The 19,213-nt window shown below is 39.7% G+C and overlaps 1 protein-coding gene across 4 annotated transcripts; it reads right to left on the bottom strand.

The window, feature by feature from the left end:
• Positions 1 to 2,243: 2,243 nt before the first annotated feature.
• TLR10 (toll like receptor 10) lies at positions 2,244 to 12,377 on the bottom strand. 4 transcript variants are annotated; one of them, XM_034671956.1, is made up of 5 exons: positions 12,169 to 12,377; positions 11,868 to 11,953; positions 7,156 to 7,191; positions 6,566 to 6,665; positions 2,244 to 5,305 (listed from the first exon to the last, which is right to left on the bottom strand). In XM_034671956.1, exon 5 carries the CDS (start codon positions 5,241 to 5,243, stop codon positions 2,814 to 2,816), a length of 2,430 nt encoding a protein of 809 aa, XP_034527847.1. In that variant the 5' UTR covers positions 5,244 to 5,305; positions 6,566 to 6,665; positions 7,156 to 7,191; positions 11,868 to 11,953; positions 12,169 to 12,377; the 3' UTR covers positions 2,244 to 2,813. The 4 variants fall into 4 exon arrangements, with proteins under 4 accessions (XP_034527847.1, XP_011234248.1, XP_034527849.1 ...); XM_011235946.3 differs by lacking the exon at positions 11,868 to 11,953; XM_034671958.1 differs by lacking the exons at positions 7,156 to 7,191; positions 11,868 to 11,953.
• Positions 12,378 to 19,213: the final 6,836 nt, after the last annotated feature.

Raw genomic sequence — 19,213 nt, 5'->3', positions numbered from 1 at the left:
GAATTAAAAGACTAATGTTTGACCTCAGGCTTAGGTGAGTCATGTAGAATTCCCAAGCCTCAACTTCCCACTTAAAAGTGAGAGTTATACTTGATAAGCTCTAAACCCTCACTCAGTTTAAATATTCCTAGTCCATGCTTTTCTTGAATGGTTCATTATAATTCATAAAGGAGTTGAACCTCAGGGCACATTTGCCATAACTTACATTTAAAACTCTTCTCCCTCCAAACCACTTGGAATTAGAGGATTATAAACCCATGTTAGTATAGACCTCTTTGCCATGTTTGTAGACTATAGAACATCGTCAACACCGGACTGTTGGCATCCTGAAAAGATTGTCATTTACCTGCAGAGATGCACAGTAGTTGTGAAAGCACCATGAAAAATCCAAGACAGACATGAACAATATTGATAGAGCTCAGTCTCCTTGGGGGGAAAAAAAAAACACGAGAAGAAGGTCCAGGTGGACAAATGGCAAGGAAATGCAAAGGAACTTGCAACTTCACAAGACCTGAAATCACTTTGGAAACATGACCAGAGTCCTCACACTGGGTTCCACTACAGCATGAGCCTGTGTGATGCTTACTTCCTCATCAATGTCATGCTTGAGCAGAGTGGGTCCCTTGGTGAAATCCGAAATGTCTGGGGAGAAGTATAAGATTAGGTTTGCATGAGGCTAGGTGCTACCTGTATCTCAAGCCCCAACATTAAACTTATGTAAAATTCGTTTTCCAGTATGAGACATAAGAGTCAAAACCAAGCAAAGCAGGCCATTTTTGGTGGCATGTGAGTTTCTGAGAAAGGAACAGTACAATGGTCTGATATGTAAGATTTAAGGTAGTCCAGCTGCTGAAACAAGAAGTTGCTGACTGCTGTGCCTGATGTGTTATTTTTTTTAGTTGTGATAAAGTACATTTATCTTTAAGACTGTATTACTAAATTGAGGATTCTACCATGGAGTAACTCAATCCTGGTGACTGAGGGCTAATGTCACCTACTTTACATGTTCCCAATTAACTCATCTTTAAAGGTAAGAGTCTCACACTGAGTCATTTATTCAAACTTTACAAAATCCTCCTACAGAGTCTGTCTGACTCCCCCAGAAGCCATGAATCACACTAACAACAGTGGCCCAGATGCTGAAAGCCTGGTTGGAAATGCATTCTCCCCATTCTCTGCTCTCCCTGCACTGTGGTTTCCTTGGATTTCCCCTTCTACCAAACAGACTATGGGCTCACCAAGGGGGGAAGAAGAGAGACACTCGGCCTCAAGGCTACTGAGCTCTAGCTCGTCATAATAGACTGGTCATGAGCCAAAAGCCAGCACAACCTGGCTTGGAGATTGACCCAACTCTGTCCCTATACTCAGGCTGACCAGCTTGATTACAATTTCTCAGATGACTACTAGCATGAGGAATTCATAAGATGACAACTATGAGGAAATAAAATAGATGCAGAGCTCAATTTTACCCTGCTTAGGAGATTAGGGTTATTAGATTGAGATAAAATAGATGTTCTTATAGGCCAAGAGCAACCACATACTGACAATTTCACATGATTCAAGCTATACTCAGAAATCCTTCAATTCTGGATTCTCGGTCTTCTCAGCTGACTTTCTATCCTGAAGCCAGTTGTGTCCCTTCTATTTTCTTCTAGCTTACCTAACATAAATATTCACTGACACCTTCTCTGAACCAGGGACTGAGCAAATGGCTGCTGAAAATAAGGGCATAGAGAAGTCTGTCCTAGCCTTTGAGGAGCTCATAGTCTAATAAGAAAGGGAAACTTTAAAAACATATATGGTCAGTTTGGTGATAGAAATATGTCTGAAGTGTTATGGAGCATCAAGGAGCATCATACTTGGAAGTGAGGAAGTTTTCAAAAAAGAGTTGACATTTGGATTGTACCTTGAAGGATACGTAAGATTCCTTCAACAATCAGTCATGATACCAAATAGACAGAATGTTCTGGGAAAGGGCAATAACTTGATATGGCTCAATGATAGGATGCATGGAGGTAAGAGGAAATGGGTGTCAGATTTTAAATATGGCCATTTTCTTCCTTTATATGTGCCATAAATCACAGAAATTTTTCTTAACCAACTGAGCCACCCAGACATCCTGACCTACAGAAATTTTTCTAATCAGGGAAGTAACATATAATTTTGCAAAATTTAGAAAAGCTTGTTTTCGTTCTATGACTGGTGCGACTAGAAAGGAAGAATGAAAAGAAATGAATAGGATGTGTAGGCTTTAAAAATTATCTTTATTGTTTTTTTCTACCTACAAAAGGAATACAGATTCACTTAAGCAATTCCAACGTTACAGAAATATACAACATAGAAACCAGAGGTTTTCTGTAATACAACCTCCCAGACCCAAACCACTGTTACTATACCAATGCACTGGTATAGATTCATTTAGACTTCTTTTTCAATATATAAACCAGCATATTAGAATAATTTTCCCCATACCAGTAAAAATAGAACTACCTCATTCTTTTTAATAGTTGTGTAATATTTTATTGCATTAGTGAACTATAATTTATTGAATTAATATTTATTCTATGGAAATATGAGCTGTTTTCAATTTTTCATGATTATAAATAATACTGGGATGCACACCTTTTTACATAAGCCTTTGCAAACTTGTGTTTCTATAGTATACATTCTTAGAAATCCTTCCGGGAACTGACATGAAAAAAATAATCATTTTTCATTTTAATGATATTGCCAAATTACCATCATAAAGGATGTATCAACTTCTATCCCAACAGTGTATGCAGGTCCCAACTTCCCTAGGGCAAGAGAGGATTTTATAGGCAGTCTGTTCTTACTAGAGAGACTGTAGAACCTCGAGACTCTTCATTCAGCTCCACGAATGTCTGTAGTTCACACATCTCTCTGGTTTCTAATAAATTAACATTAACAGCAGCCCGAAGATTTGCCCAAAAGAGCCCACATTTACGCCTATCCTTGGGCCATTCCAAGTATGCTTTCTTTTCCAGAAGAGCTTTCAGCTCAGGATACCTGGTAGGAATGCAGTAGAGTGGAATAGGTTCCAGTAAGATAAAAATTATGTAATCAGAATTTTCATGGAAGAGACTGTGGTGGGCAAAGTAGAATTCATAATGGCCCCACTCACTCTGGACAAAGTTGGGAGACAAAACAAAAATGGACTTATAGCTTTTCTCAGTGCAGTTCATGATATTTTCAGCAATGCTCTTGCCAGGGTCAAAGTTTCCCCCATGAAGGCAAACCAATTTCTCTTCTTTCTGCAGGTTGGGGATTAATTCATGCTTCACCCAGGTAGAATCATGTTCACTGTATGAAATAAACACATGGAACTGGACATTTCTTTTGAGTTGTTCTTGGGTTGTCTTTCTAATCCTCTGCAATGTCTGTGTCCACTGACCCAGCATCCTGAGATACCAGGGCAGATCAAAGTAGAAGCAGCAGAACGCCATAGCCATCCCCAGAACTAGCATGGTAGCCACAATGGTGACAATCAACAGAGTTGTGTTGCAAGATAACTCAGGAAGATGAACATCCTTTAACCGGGTACCCTTTAGGTTCAAAGGGTATTCACAGATGTATGAATCTGACCATCCAGTCATCATGCCCTCGGAATATTTTTCAAGCTGAATGAAATCTCTTAATTCACAAGTACACCGGAATGGATTTCTTCCTGCATTCAGAGTCTTAACTTCCTGACAGCTCTGAAAAAAATCCAGAGATGGGCTGAGAATTAAGTTCATTTCAATGTTCAGAATTGAGAGCTTTCTGAAATGACTGCACCCAGGAAGATCAGTTAGAAAATTAAATGCAAGATTTAGCTCTTGCAAAGACTTCAGATGAATAATCTCTTTAGGGACAGTTTGAATTTTGTTATTATTCAGGTCAAGTATTTGAATACTTCTGGGCAAGCACCTGAAAACAGAATCAGCGAATTTGTTGGATGACAGGTTCATAGTGATCAAGGTTTCTGGCCAAAAGCAATTTTCATCATTTTCATGTTGTAACAGATTCTGGCTCAGATCTAAGTACTTCAAGGATGTGTTGTTGGCAAAGAAACTCACTAAAGAAAGTGTCTCCAATTTATTGCCCTTCAAAATGAGAGTTTTCAGATGAGGCAATTGGATAGGTTGCCTAAACAGGTCATCCGTTAAGATATTATTAGCAAAATTTAAATACTGGAATCTTGTAGGATAAACGGGAAACAGCATGTGTGGCATTTGTGCATCTGATATAGTCAGGTTTTCTATATCCATTTTGGTAAAAAGCAAGTAGACCCTCTCCTGTGAAATATAAAAAATTCTGTACTGTATGTGCTCCAATTTCATAGTTCTCATTACAGTATTTGAGTAATCAAATGAATTGTGGTCAAGATAAACCTTGCCTCCAAAAGTCAGATGTTGGATTTGGAAGCATTCTACTGACGAATGCCAAACAAATTGGAAGATTAAAAGAAGGTCATCCCAGAGTAAATCAACTTTATTAAGTAATAGAATAGAAGTCTTAGAATTCTCCAAAGTAAGATTTTGTTGAGTTTCATAACTTGCAAATTGGCTTTTGCCATCTATATTTGTCATTTCTAGTATTTTTGAGGTCTTGATTCCATCGCGCAAAAGAACCCAGAAATTTGTGTTTGTTGGTAAAACAATGTGAAGTTTTGTTGTGTTTAAGATGGGCAGGCTACCTTCTTCATAATGAGAAAGACTTCTCAATCCTAAGAAGACAGTATTTAGATGCAAGTGAGCAATTTTTTGGAAATCTGATTTTTGTATTTTTGCCCCACTTAAACCTAGGATTTCCAAATGTGACATGTTGCCAATTTCCTCACAGATAGGCATGGTGTCAAAGTCATTAAAAGAAAGATCTAGATGTCTGAGACCTGCCAGTGAATACCAAGTTACAATCTTCAATCTGTTGTAAGACAAATCTAAATATCTTAACTCTCTATTGAATTCAAAGGTCTTGATATCCAGCTCTTGGATTCTGTTATGGCATAGAGTCAAAACTTTCAGTCTAGAGACAGAACGAAAATCTGAAGTCTGGAGTTGAGAAAGGAGGTTGTAGGATAAATCCAGTGTGGTTGTGGTTGGGGTCAAGTCTGCAGGAACCTTTCTTAGGGACATGTTGGAGAAATTGGTCGTTAACTCCCTTTCTTCTGGCAGCTTTGAAGTCCAGCTCTGCACTGACAGAGCAATACTACAAAATACATAAATGCTTCTGATACGTTTCATTGTAATTCCAAGGATTCTATCACGGGTTCCCTCATATGAACGATGAAGAGGAGTTCAAAATCCTAGAAAGACATATAAATATAATATTAAGCATCTAATATTAAGTGGTCATATCATTTGTTAAATCCTATAGGATAGTTAGTTAGTTAGTTAGTTAAAGTAGGCTCCATGCCCAGCACAGAGCCCAATGTGGGACTTGAACTCATAACACTGCATTCAAGACCTGAGCTGAGATCAAGAGTTGGACACTTAACTGACTAAGCCACCCAGGCACCTCCGTATAGACTATTTTTAATGTCAAAAATTGGAATAGGGTTCCAACCTGTATATTGAGTCTTGGACCTGATCTGAGAGCTTGGGTTATAGATTTCCAAGTCAGTTACTGTGCCGTATCCCCACCACTGAGGCAAGTCAGGATTCCCAGAAGGGAGATATATAACAGTTGGCAAAAGTGCCTTTCTCCCAGTTCAACTTAGGAATTTCATTGCTGGGTCATACTCAACACTCTCCCTTATATGCCATTTTGATAGCCTGAAGGCTTTAAGAAAATTGAAAGTAAACCTTTTTAAGACTTTATTCTTTTAGAGAAGTTTAAGGCTCACAGCAAAATTGAGGGGAAGGTGCAGAGATTTTCCATATTCCCCTGCCTCCACACGATGCACAGCCTCCCCATTAGCGTGGCACATTTGTGACAATTGATGGCCACACTGACTCATTGTCATCACTCAACATCCGTAATCGACATTACATTTCATACTCTTGGTGTTGGACATTCTCTGAGTTTGGACGAATATATAATGACATGCATTGATCATTATGCATTCGTTCACTGCGCTGAAATTCCTCTGTGCTCTTCCTATTCATCTTCCCCTTGCTCCACAACCCCTGGCAACCACTGATCTTTTTATTGTTCCCATAGTTTTGTCTTTTTCAGAATAGCATATAGCTGGAAACATACAGTATGTAGCTTTTCCAGATCAGCTTCCTTCACTTACTAACATGCATTTAAAGTTCCTCCATGTCTTTGCATAGTTTGATAGCTCATTTCTTTTTAGTACAGAATATATTCCATTATCTGAGTATACCGTAGGTTATTTATCCACTCGCCTATTGAAGGACATCTTGGTTGCTTCCAAGTTTGGGCAGTTATGACTGCAACAGCTATAAACATGTATGTGTGGGTTTTAAGTTCTCAATGAAGTCATTTTTTATTACTGAATATTATGGGCTCCTGAGTTATGTCAAGGAACTGTTCCTCAACTTTTATATTTGTAGACATAGAGAGTCCTTTGAACTAATATCTGATTTTCAACAACACTTACGCATATACATGGAAGGTCCAAAACATAGAAATAAACAGAATGGTTCCTGTCCTTATGGCTCCATATGTCTTTAGGCTGGTGGCAGAAGCAATCTGGATCGCTGTCAAATAATAGCAATAATGATGAAAGCAGTTTCCATTTCTTGGGGGCTTTCTACAGTGCCAACATATATACGCCATGCCTGCACAGGTCCATGGGCACACACACAGCTTCTCAGAACAAGGGGGCAGTGTGAATAGCCCAGAGAGGTCTCACTACACCATATCTTCCCATGGAGTATATCTTTTTTTTTTTTTAAGATTTTATTTATTTATTCGACAGAGATAGAGACAGCCAGCAAGAGAGGGAACACAAGCAGGGGGGAGTGGGAGAGGAAGAAGCAGGCTCATAGCAGAGGAGCCTGATGTGGGGCTCGATCCCATAACGCCGGGATCATGCTGAGCCGAAGGCAGACGCTTAACCGCTGTGCCACCCAGGCGCCCCATGGAGTATATCTTTTGTTCATCCTGCTTGTCTGTAGGATGACCAGTCTAAGGAAAGTGAAGGTTGGTGTATATTGGACACATGCATGGATAAACAGGAAAACTCACCAAGCTATTTACGTTGCCTTGGTATTTTCCCAGTGCCTGGTGTGGGAGAACATAAAGTTTAAAAGTTTATGAATTAAATATTAGAATCTAATCACTTCTCCCCACGTCCCCCATTTGCCTCCTTTCTTGATAGAGTCCCAGAGGGTCTTTCCTACCAACCTTGTGCCTCCTCAGTCATTTCCTCCCAACAGACAGAGGAATCTTTAAAATGCACATCAGAATCTGCCACTCCTCTACTCCAGATCCTCCACTGGGTTCTTATTTCAACCAGAGGAAAATCCCGAGTCCTTGCAAGATCTGACATCTTTGACCCATACCTCCCAGCTCTTGTTTGGTCATTCCTTACACTTTCTAAGCATGATCCCACCTCAGATCCTTGAACTTGTACTTGCTGATCTCTTTCCAGAACACGCTTTCCGCAGATGCCAAGTGGCAAGCTCCCCCACTTCTTGACATCTCTGCGTGACAGTTACCATATTAGAGAGACTTTTTTTTTTTTACCACCCTCTACAAAATGCCACTCCCGAATCTCTCTCTATTCTCCTTATCTTAAAGTTATTTTTCTTTCTAGCCTTCACCACCTAACATACACATTCATTATTTTGTTTATAGTCTTTCTTTTCTTATCCCCTTACTAGAATGTAAGCTATGTAGGAACAGAAGTTCTAGCTGTTCTGTTCACTGTTACAGTCCCAGTGCCCAGAAAGTTCCTGGCAGCATAGGTACTCAATGCATATCTTGAATAATGAATATTGTGAAAATCTTAGTTCTTCAATTGTCTCTGTTCTGTGTCCAAACAACTTGAAGTCTGACTCTTCTCTCAAAGTCCTCAGCATCCAGGAGTTTCCTCATCTATAAAATGCAGGTAATAGTACTGCAATAGCACTCTCCTCACAGAGTTTCGGGGTAAATATATGAGATAACAAATACATAAACAAAATGGGACAAAACAGGGAGGACTCAGACAAAAGGACACCTCACACTCATCTGGATTTTTCTTTCTCTAGAACCTGTCCAAATTTACCATTGCTGTTGTGAAGAAATTCTAGAAAATGTGGATATTTCCCAAAATACTTTAAAAATGAAAATACTTTATAAAACTGTTTTGGAGAATATGGGAAAATGGACGCAGAAATGCTCGACCATCTTGTGCCATGACTATAAAGAGAAAACTTTGATTTTGATATTCCTTGTCCATTGTGTGCTCAGTGGAAGGGGGCACAAAAGGCACTGGGGGGTGGGATTGAGAAGATGGTAGCCAGGAACCGGCCTGGGTTTTCACCTTTCCACTGAGAATATTCCTCCAATCTATCCCAGGTAGTCTTTTCTTAATTACCTCCCTTTTATGTAACACTTAATATAGCATCCAATAATGATCAACATAAAAACAAATATGAACATAACGAGAGAGCCTCTGTGATGCAACTTTATGTTCATGATAATTTTCCAGATTTTAAAAATATAGTAAAATAAATGTGTTACCAGTACCATAATAGTAATCCATTACCCACATTTAAGATGACCTGAGTAACTTGTTCTGGGTGATGAATCTATACATTTACATCTATTCAACAAATTCCATGGCATCTCCATGTTGATTCTATCATGCAAATGAGGCCATGGCCCTCGATGTCTTCTTAGGTATTCACTGAGCTAAGTAACACTAACTTCATATAGCTTGATCCTTGCAACAGCTTGCCTTACAGGGTCAGTGCTATCACTGTTCACCTTCTACAGATATGGAAGGTGGTACTTAGAGAGGTCAGAGTCTCTAAGTGTCCCAGAGTCACAAAGTTAATACACCAGTCTTAGTGACTCTGTTACCTTGTCTCTCTCCGGTGAGTCAAGGTAAATTTATTTTCAAATATGTTATAAAACCTTAACACAATGAAATTGTATCTCACTAAGTCATACTGATTCTTTAAAGTTCCCCATTATACAGTCCAACGAACCTACCAAGTAAGTCTGCAAATGGCCCCCCAGTTTAGGTTTTATATCAGTTACTTACAAGGACTGACATGGATTGAGCCATTATGTTGAGCCTGATCTTGTTTAAGCCATTGTATTTTGTTACAGCAGCGAGCCTGTCCTATGTACTGTCATGCTTAGAGTAAAACCCAAGCTCCCAATACTGGTTTATAACACCCTCCGTGAGCTGCTCTTGCTTCTTTCTGGGATCTCACTTCATACCACATTTGCTCTGTGACCTTAGCGCCCTGCACTAGCTTGTCCCTGTGCTTGGGATGCTCTTTCCACCGTCCTTTCTTGGCTGGATCTGTCTTGTCATTTAGATCTTGGCTTAAATATTATTTCCTCTAGGAGACCTGACTTGACCATCTAACCTAAAGCAGCCAACTTGCAGGGCTCCTAGGTGGCTCAGTCAGTTAAGCATCTGCATTCGGCTCAGGTCATGATCTCAGGGTCCTGGGATCAAGCCCCATGCAAGCTCCCTGTTCAGCGGGGAGTCTGCTTCTCCCTCTCCCTCTGCCCCTTCCTCCCCCCATCATGTTCTGTCTCTCAAATAAATAAATAAAATCTTCCAAAAAAATAAAATGAGAAACTTGCTATTAGTTCACATCACCTTATTTTATGTCTCTTCGAAACATAGCGCTATCTGAAACCTTTGTTCGTTTGTTTGTTGACTGTCTCTTCCACCTCTTACACCCGTAAGAAAGGAGCTGATGAGCTTGTTCACTTCTGCACCTCTACCACGTAGAATAGTGCGCACAGCACATGCTCAGTAAATACTTGTTAAATGCATATATGAATGAATGATCTAAATTTTGTATCTCTTAGTACAAGGTGGCACATAATACGCTCTCAAAACTCTGTGTCAAATGAATGAATTTGTGTTGTGAATTCCTGATACAGTGCAGTGTGTGGTAGTCAGAGAACAAGTTTAGTGTTAGGGATGGATAGATTTGTGTTCAAGTCCAACTTAGCTACTCACTGCCTGTGTTAAATCAGACCATTTATTTAACTGCTGAAGGGTTACAGTTTTTCATCTGTAAATGTAGTTTGTGCAGAGGCCTAGAAGAGGTCATGTATACAAATCACTGTTGTCATGGGTAGCTTATCACAAATGGTAGCGGTCATCTAGGCCAAGAGTAGGGTGATTTCAGGCACCGATTTTAAGGGGTGTCAAGAAACTCAATAATCAAGATAAATAATTTTTTAATGAAACATTTTTAAAAATTAATTTTAACATAAAAATCTACAATGAACAAAATATCAAAGATTTTCATAAAGACAGGATCATTATTCCTCATTTTTCCTTTTGTCTCAGGGTCCAGTGTGGCTTGGCAGGACCCTGGCAGTTAGAGTCATTAAGCTGACAAAAGTGTTTTTGACATTATCATTTCACAGAGTACTTCAATTTGTAGCTCCTAGGTTTGGGGACTATGGCCCTTGAAAAATGCAGCAGAATCTAACTCAGTTGCTACCTCTGGAATCCTCTGAAATGAGATGTCATAGCTTTCATATTTTACTGACCTCTTCTCCCTGCCCAATACCACAACCTCATCTGTAACTTATTCTAAAGAAGGGAGAGGAACTCTTTTTAAAACTTCTCTAAATACAATAAAATAAAAAGGCCCTATCTCTAAATGCACGTGAACCATGGCATTCCATTTTAACATTTTAAAAAGTAGGACATAATTTTTTTTTACGAAAGATGCATTCAATATGTATTATATATTGTCATAGTCCTACTACTATTACTACTATGCTGAGAGCAGGTGAAAAACAGAATGACTTTCTTTAATAGCTTATGATTTAAAAGTCCAAATCAGAAGATACTATGAAATGACTGTTGGTGGTTTACCAAAGAATACTTAATCATCTCTTTTTCCCAGTGATGCAAAAAAGTGGAGAAGGGTTTAAAACCTCAGAGCATGTTGAATGATCTTTGGAACATAAGAAAGAGCAAGACTGACATTTTTTGAGTGCTTCCTATGTGGCTGGCATAGAACTAAATGCTTTCATACACTATCTTGTTCAATCCCTTCAACAACTCAACAAAATGGCGACTATTTTACCCCCTATTTCACAAATGGAGGAGCTGAAACTCAGAGGTTAAGCAACTCACCCAAGGTAACCCAGTGAATAAGGGATAGAGTTTGAATTTGAACCCAGAACCTAATCCCTTCCAGAACCCAAACTGAAGGCATTTCAAAACCTGAAATGAAGTCGTTTAGGATGTGATTACCAACACTGATTCCACCGTCAGAGCTAGCAGTCGTGGTGGCTTCTTCCACCCTTCCCACCCCACGTGCCTCTCGGTGGCAAGGAGCTGCTATTGGACACTCTGCTAGCTGTCATAAAGCTCAAGAGACTTTGCCTCCGTGCATTCCGAAGTTATGAATTCATAAGAATGGACATGAAACTTAGAAAGTACACAGAACTCTTAATTCATAACTCAGCATAGGTGGTCTGTGAGAAAGCTCTCCTAGGAATCAAATGTCCAGGTGCTATTAACCACTCTGTTCTCTACAGCAGCCACCTGGCCATCTTTGGCCACTTTGGACTTATGCAGGCATCTGAACACGATCTGCATTGTACAAAATCCATCAGATGTGCCCCTACTTTTCGACCTACAACACACATGCCCAACTTTTAAACTAGTAAAGGAGCCACAACTATGCTTTAAATAGCCAAGCAGCAGATGTTACTAACATGCACGACAGGAAAAATAAAAGCTGGAGAAACCTCACCACCATGATGGGAGCATCCATTCTGGGTAGAAGGACTGACCAGGTTTAATCAGCAACCTGTGAAAGGAAACCCAAACCTCGAGCGCCTGTAAGAAGGTTTCTTAGATCAATAGCCCCAAGGTCACTCATTAATCATTCATCTTGAGATTAATGTAGGCAGAATAATAAATACTAAAAATCTGAGTAAGGCTGCTTTCCTCCCAGGTATAGGAGTTCAAATGGTCCCTTCTTTAGAAAAGACCCATTCGACCCTTCTTCCTTTCTCAAGAGTGCTAGAGCAGACAAGGCTAGTAGCTCTTACCCCTGTGGCTTGCAGAGGCTCCAGCAGAGCTGCAGGTGTGGATGGTTCGTTGACAGGGCTGGACTGGCAGCAGGGGCACCGCAGTCAAGCTTTTCAGTGAAGCCTGAGTGCCTTTGCCCTCTACCGTAGGCTAGTGGCATTGCATGTTGCATAAATTCATTACAATCTTCAAGCACTTTTTTAAAAATGGCAGTAAAATACAACATACATAATATCTACCATCTTTAAGTGTGGTGCCATGAAGCCCATTCACGTGGCTGTGCAACGAGCACACTATTCATCTGCAGATCTTTTCATCTTCCCGAACGGAAGCTCTCGACCGATTAAACAACAACTCCCCACCCACCCCCCCCTTAGCCCCTGGTGTCCACTCTCTGTCTCTATAAGTTTGACCACCGTAGGCACCTTATAGGAGTGGAATCATGTAATGTTTGTCCTTTTGTGACAGGCTTCCTTCATTTAGCGCACAATGTTTTCAATTCTTCCATGTTGTAGTATGTGTCAGAATTTCCTTCTTTTTTTCCCTCTCATAATAATTGAGCCACCTCAAAACTCACTGGCAATGCTGGAAGTTAGAAGATGCTATGCTTATCTTCTCAGACTGCCCACCTCAAGTGTGGCCACAGTTGTGTGACTACCTGGTGTAACTGTCACAGTCTTTAAAACATTCCCCAGTTAAACTTGGTGACTCCTTATCTAACCTTTTAAGAGGGCACTTCTTGGGGCTCAGTCGATTAAGCATCTGACTGTTGGTCTCGGCTCAGGTCATGATCTCAGGGACGAGAGATTGAACCCCGCCTCGAGCTCCACGCTCAGCAGGGAGTCTGCTTAAGGATTCTCTCTCCTTCTCCCTGTGCCCTCTGCCTGCTCATGCCCTCTCTCTCTCAAATAAATGAATGAATTTAAAAAAAAAAAAAAAAAAAAAAAAGGACACTTCTGTAAAGCTTCTTGGGACTGCATTCCCTCATTGGGGTGGCAGGGTAAAGACTATTTGGGTCTGTTTTCTGAAATCTCATCTCCTTCAGTAAGAGTTCTTTGGGGCCCAGTCACATTTTCTGGTCTAGTAATAACCAAAACAAACAAAAAGGGTTTCTCATACCTTCCTTGAGAACAGTTAGGTGCATGCATATCTCATTTCACCTTTCATATTGGAATAGTCTGGCCTCCCCGACCAAAACCTGTTTCTCAGGGCACCTGGGTGGCTCAGTCAGTTAAAAGTCCGACTCTTGATTTTGACTCAGGCCACGGAGGCTGCTTAAACAAAAAACAAAACAAAACAAAACAAAAAACCAAAAACTGATTCTCAGGGAAATCCTTCTCTCTATATGGCAGTGGTGATAAGGCCCAGTGCCATACCCTCCATTATCATCCTGTTTCCTTTATTTGTCTTTCTTTCTCTAACTGCTCTCATTCAGACTTCAAGATCAAACTTTGTTAAAGAAAAAATTATTGATAATTCTTGTCAAAGAATGGTAAGGGAGGGGGCACCTGGTTGCTCAGTTATGATCTCAGCGTTGTGAGATCGAGCCCCACATTGGTGTCGGGCTCCACACTCAGCACGGTCTTTGTCCTTACCCCTCCCCTCACTCATGCATGTGCTCGCGCACACACACACACACCCTCTCTCTCTCTCTCAAATAAATAAATAAAAATAAATCTTAAAAAAAAAAGAATGGCAAGGCAGGACTTTATTCTTCCATGTCATAGTATATATTAGAATGTCCTTTGTTTTCCAGACTGAATAATAATTTATTGTGTATATGCCACATTTTGTTTATCCATTCATCCATCCATGGATATTTGGGTTGTTTTCACCGTTTGGCTCTTATGAATAATGTTGCTGTGAAGATGGGTGTACAAATACCTGTTCAAGTCCCTGCTTTTAATTCTTTTGGGTTTATATCTAGAAGTAGAATTGCTGGATCACATGGCAATTTTATGTTTGGTTTTCTGCAGAACTGCCATATTGCTTCCCAAGGCATTTTAGAGCACTGTGATGGTGGCTTGCTTCAAGGTTCAGGTCAGTTATCCCACCCATCAAACTGGGTGGGAGGGCTAAGTAGTGATCAGAAGGATAGGAACAATGACTCCATAATTTCACTAATCTAACTAGAAAGGAGTGGGAAGGGGTTAGCTAGAGGCCTCATTTAGAAGTAACGTGGTGAGACAAACATGGCACTATTTATATAGATCACGGAGTACACATCAATTTTTTCAAAGCAACAGTTTTTGAGATTTTATTTATATTTAAGGTTCAGGTGACACTGTTTGACGTCACTAGTGAAGATTAAAACTTCCAAATGGACTGTCCACAGGAGGAATGGCCAATTCAAAAATGAATGATTATAATAGGTTTATGTAAACGTAAAAGTGGGGAGGGAGTACTTTCTTAAAACAAGAATTTTTTAACAGTAATATTGGGGTTTTTAGTAAAAATGTGATGCATGTATTCCTACACATAATTTAGAGGGGGGAATCACACAATAAGTAACAGTATAAAGTAAAACAACTACAGAAAATGAGCAGTCTACTGCACACCTAAACTATGCAAACATGTCCATATACACATACACATAAAAACAGGTGCCGGACACACAGCCATCATGAGCGTGGAGGAGAATCCTCCTAGCTTGTTGGATGAACTAAGCTCTAAAATCTCTTTCATCTCGGAAGTTCTCAGACCATGATCAGCACACTCACATCCGTATTGTCCTCTCAAAGAAAAAAAAAATCATTTGGGTTTTTTTGGTGTCCAAAGACATATTCTTCCTTTTCCCAGAGCCCAAAATGTCTAAACACTTCACTCCATCTGTGAATGGAGAAGTTTTCTTTACTTTTTTAAAATTTACTTTATCAAAAACCAGTTGAGCCCAGTTAAAGAGAAGTATTCTGTGTCGCCAGCTGAGAACCATATACTGATAATTTGGGGATGTAATTTTCTTTATTTCTTTCAAAAATCTTTCCCCTTTTTCTGTCCCTTTTCCCCCTCTTCCCTTACTCTGTTTCAGAGATATCTGCATTGGTAACTACCCCACACATATACAAATGCACACACATTCTCTCTCACATACCTTTCCCCTCTTAGAACTTCCCCTGATTTCAGAATTCTGCCTGCCCTATTTCTTCCTTCATATATAAATTGCAATGAACAGAGAACCTGTGTTACCTCAGGAGGACGGAAGTTTATTTTAAAGGCACTCCAAGAAGTAAGGAACCATAGCAGCACACTGCCAGACCTCACAGAGAACTAACAAAATGGCTACCGCAGTAGCCCTGGTGGTCGGGCCATCTTACTGTACTCTCCAAAGTGGGAAAAGCTGTTCTCTACTCTAGTAATGAGTCAGCTTCTCTTTGACCCTTCCTCTTTCTTAATCTTCTTCTCTTTCTACTGCCAGCTTCTTTTTATAGCTGCCTTTGCTTCTGTTTCTTCCTACAGCCTTTTCTAGGTGTCATAGCTTATGGACAGGACAGAGACATCCTGAGGGTACTTTCTGAAGATAAGAAATCTAACTGGATCCATACAAGGAGCTCCAAATGGAGCATCTCTGTTAGGCAGAGGACCCATGGACCATCTGATAGTCTACTGGCCTATTTTATGTCTTGCCTTTGATACGGCCCAGGTGCGGGGCGGAAAGTCACGTAACTCAAGGCTCCCCACTGGTGGAATGAAGGGACTGTGGCTGTTTTCCCTTAAAGCCACTACAGGCTAGCTCATAGTCTAGTATGAAGCAGGCGTTAATTGAGTAAAGTTCCTCTAGTTTAATTATAAATATCAATAAGAGATAAGAGTGGCAGTTTTTTTTTCTAAATTATATTTCTTTTTTTAATAATAATATTTTTTTTATTATATTATGTTAGTCACCATACAGTACATCCCTGGTTTTTGATGTAAGGTTTTGTTGTAAGGTAGTTGCGTATAACACCCAGTGCACCATGCAATACGTGCCCTCCTTACTACCCATCACCAGCCTATCCCATTCCCCCACCCCCCTTCCCTCTGAAGCCCTCAGTTTGTTTCTCAGAGTCCATAGTCTCTCATGCTTCATTCCCCCTTCTGATTACCCCCTTTTCTTTATCTGAAAAATAAAAGGTAACAAAATTCTCACTAAACTTGAGTGCTCACTTCGGCAGCACATACACTAAAATTTACTATACTTGACAAGTATATGGAGGGGAGAAAATTTTTGTCTGAACAAATAAATTGAATGGTCCTAAATATGTAATGGAAACCGAAAGGAAGATTTTACAGAGATTTGGTAAATACTCCATTATCAAGGACTGGAGCAGCACTGTCTAATAGAATATAGAAATAATGCAAGTCACACAAGTAATTTTAAGTTACCTAGTAACTATATTTAAAGAAACAAAAAGAAACAGGTTAAGTTAGTTTTAATAATATATCGAATCACTGTAACCAAATATTAACATATTCAATATAAAAACTATTAAGATATTTAGTATTTTTTTCATAAAATGTCTTAGAAATCTGGTTTGTGTTTTATACTTAGAGCACATTTCAACACAGACTTGCTGCATTTCAAACGCGTGGTAGCCACCTATGGCTAGTGGCTGCCATATTGGACAAATAGGGCTAGAGCCTTAACTTAATTAATGACCATCCTGCAATTAGCCAACAAACTGCAACTCCTATTCACCCACAGAATTTTCCCCAGTAATGCCAAATATTGATATTTCTCATTTCCTCACCTTTCCTGACTTCAGCTCTCACACCCTTTCTCAAATGATCCTGTTCACTCTGCAAATGATCCTCTTGTCGAAACGCCTATCAGGACCTGTGTCCTCAGAAATTACCCACAAAGCCTTTAGGGATGAGAAAGAATATATATAATACATTATATATATAATCAGATTTCTTATCTTCAGAATGTACCCTCAGGATGAGTCTCTGTCCTGCCCATAAGCTATGACACTGAGAAAAGTCTGTCAGAAGAAATAGAAGCAAAGGCAGCTTAAAGAGAAGTTGGCAGTAGAAAGAGAAGGAGATTAAGAAAGAAGAAGATAACGTATATTAGAGGTGGAATGGAGGAGAGAAGAGTGAAGATAAGCAAATACTAAGTAAAGATTAAAGAAGAAAAGAGAGAGAAAATGGACGGTTTTTAAAAAGCAGAAAGGATAGCGGATTAAAAGAGAAAGCAAAAACATAGTGGAAAGAAGAGGGGACAACAAAATAGAGAAAATCAGGATGGAAGGCAAAGGACAGGATAGGAATGGAGGCCCCCAAAAAAGGGAGAAAATAAAATTTATAGGCTAAACAAGGGATGACAAAGGGAAAACAGTAGAGAAGGAAAGGAGTGGATTTCTCATCCAGGTACCAGTTATTATTATAGCTTTATTAATAAGTTGCTTCATGTTTGTTTTAGACGGAGTAATAGAGAAATGCCATCACGTAACAAACATCCCATAAGACATGTCAGCGTGAGGAATCTCCCTAGATTTCCTTGTTGGCAACCAAATATGTGCAATGTTTTGACTGAATATGAAAAAAGTACTCACTGAATCACGCTTACTAAGATATCTTCCAATATATCCAGTGGCGTGCTAGAGCTGGGTTATACCAGCTCATAAGGGCCAATTTTTAATTTTTTTTAAAAGATTTTATTTATTTATTTGACAGAGATAGAGACAGCCAGCGAGAGAGGGAACAACAAGCAGGGGGAGTAGGAGAGGAAGAAGCAGGCTCATAGCAGAGGAGCCTGGTGGGGCTTGATCCCAGAACGCCGGGATCACGCCCTGAGCCGAATGCAGACGCTTAACTGCTGTGCCACCCAAGCGCCCCCAATTTTTAATTTTTAAGAATTTTGTGAACCAGTTGTTAAAAGGAACTATTATTAAAAATTAAATTGCATATGCTTGCAATTAAATAAACTATATTAAAATCAAAAGTAATAGGTAAGCAAAACTCATCGTTTCCTAATTAGTTTACTAGATATTTATGGTTTGTTATGCTCCTGAAGTTACTCACGTCCTTTGCATTGGTATGACAGAAACACTCTAGAGAATGCATAGCATTGTCTTTCCTGGTTTTTATGTCTCTAGTGGAACACATCCTCCAGTAATTTCCTAAGAGTCTTTGAGGGTTAATTTAGAGTGGAATTTTACATGTCCTGCTTCATATTTGATTGATTGTTTAGCTGTATCTAAATTCCTAAGTTACAAATAATTTACCCCACACAATTTTATTTTCTAGCTTCTGGTATTGAGAAGTACAATGCCATATTGGTTTCTGATTGTTAGTATGTGCTTTTCTCTCTCTCTCTGGAAACTTTTAGCATCATTGTCTAACATTATTCTAAAATTGTTCTATAATTTCGAGAGGAGGTGACTTCTACCATTTATTTTGCTGGGCATAGTTAAGAGATTCGGGTCTTACAGTGGAATTTTTTTTGCTGTATTACTTTGACGATGTCTTCCCCTCCTTTTTCTCTGTCTGGAAACACTTACTAGATGCAGGTGGAGCTCCCAGATTTAGGCTCTTATTTCTTTTTTTTTTTTTCATTTTTACAATCTTTTTTTTTTTAAGACTTTATTTATTTATTTGACAGAGATAGAGACAGCCAGCGAGAGAGGGAACACAAGCAGGGGGAGTGGGAGAGGAAGAAGCAGGCTCATAGCAGAGGAGCCTGATGTGGGGCTTGATCCCATAACGCCGGGATCACGCCCTGAGCGGAAGGCAGATGCTTAACCGCTGTGCCACCCAGGCGCCCCTAGGCTCTTATTTCTTATTTTTTCCCTTACCTTGGCAACTAATCCCTTTATTCTAAGTCCTTAAAACTTCCCTTAGCATAATTTACAATGCTTCCATTTCTTTGGGGGATGGGGCTATCATAGTTAAGTTCCAAGAAGTATCTTCAAGGTGTCTTGGAAGAGAGGTTGACATCCTCACAGCCCACATCATCAACACGCAACACCCCTTCCCCTGACTCTCGAAGACATGAGTTCCTGGGACCTAGTAGACTAACTTTGATAATGGATTTTTATTAAGGGTGGTCATCCACTTGTGTGGGTGTTAATTTGTGGAATTCAA

Source organism: Ailuropoda melanoleuca, chromosome 11 (assembly GCF_002007445.2).
Source record: "Ailuropoda melanoleuca isolate Jingjing chromosome 11, ASM200744v2, whole genome shotgun sequence".
In the NCBI taxonomy this organism is placed as follows: Eukaryota; Metazoa; Chordata; class Mammalia; order Carnivora; family Ursidae; genus Ailuropoda; species Ailuropoda melanoleuca.
Note: the sequence above shows the minus strand (reverse complement) of the source record. Positions and strands in the feature narration are given on the sequence as shown.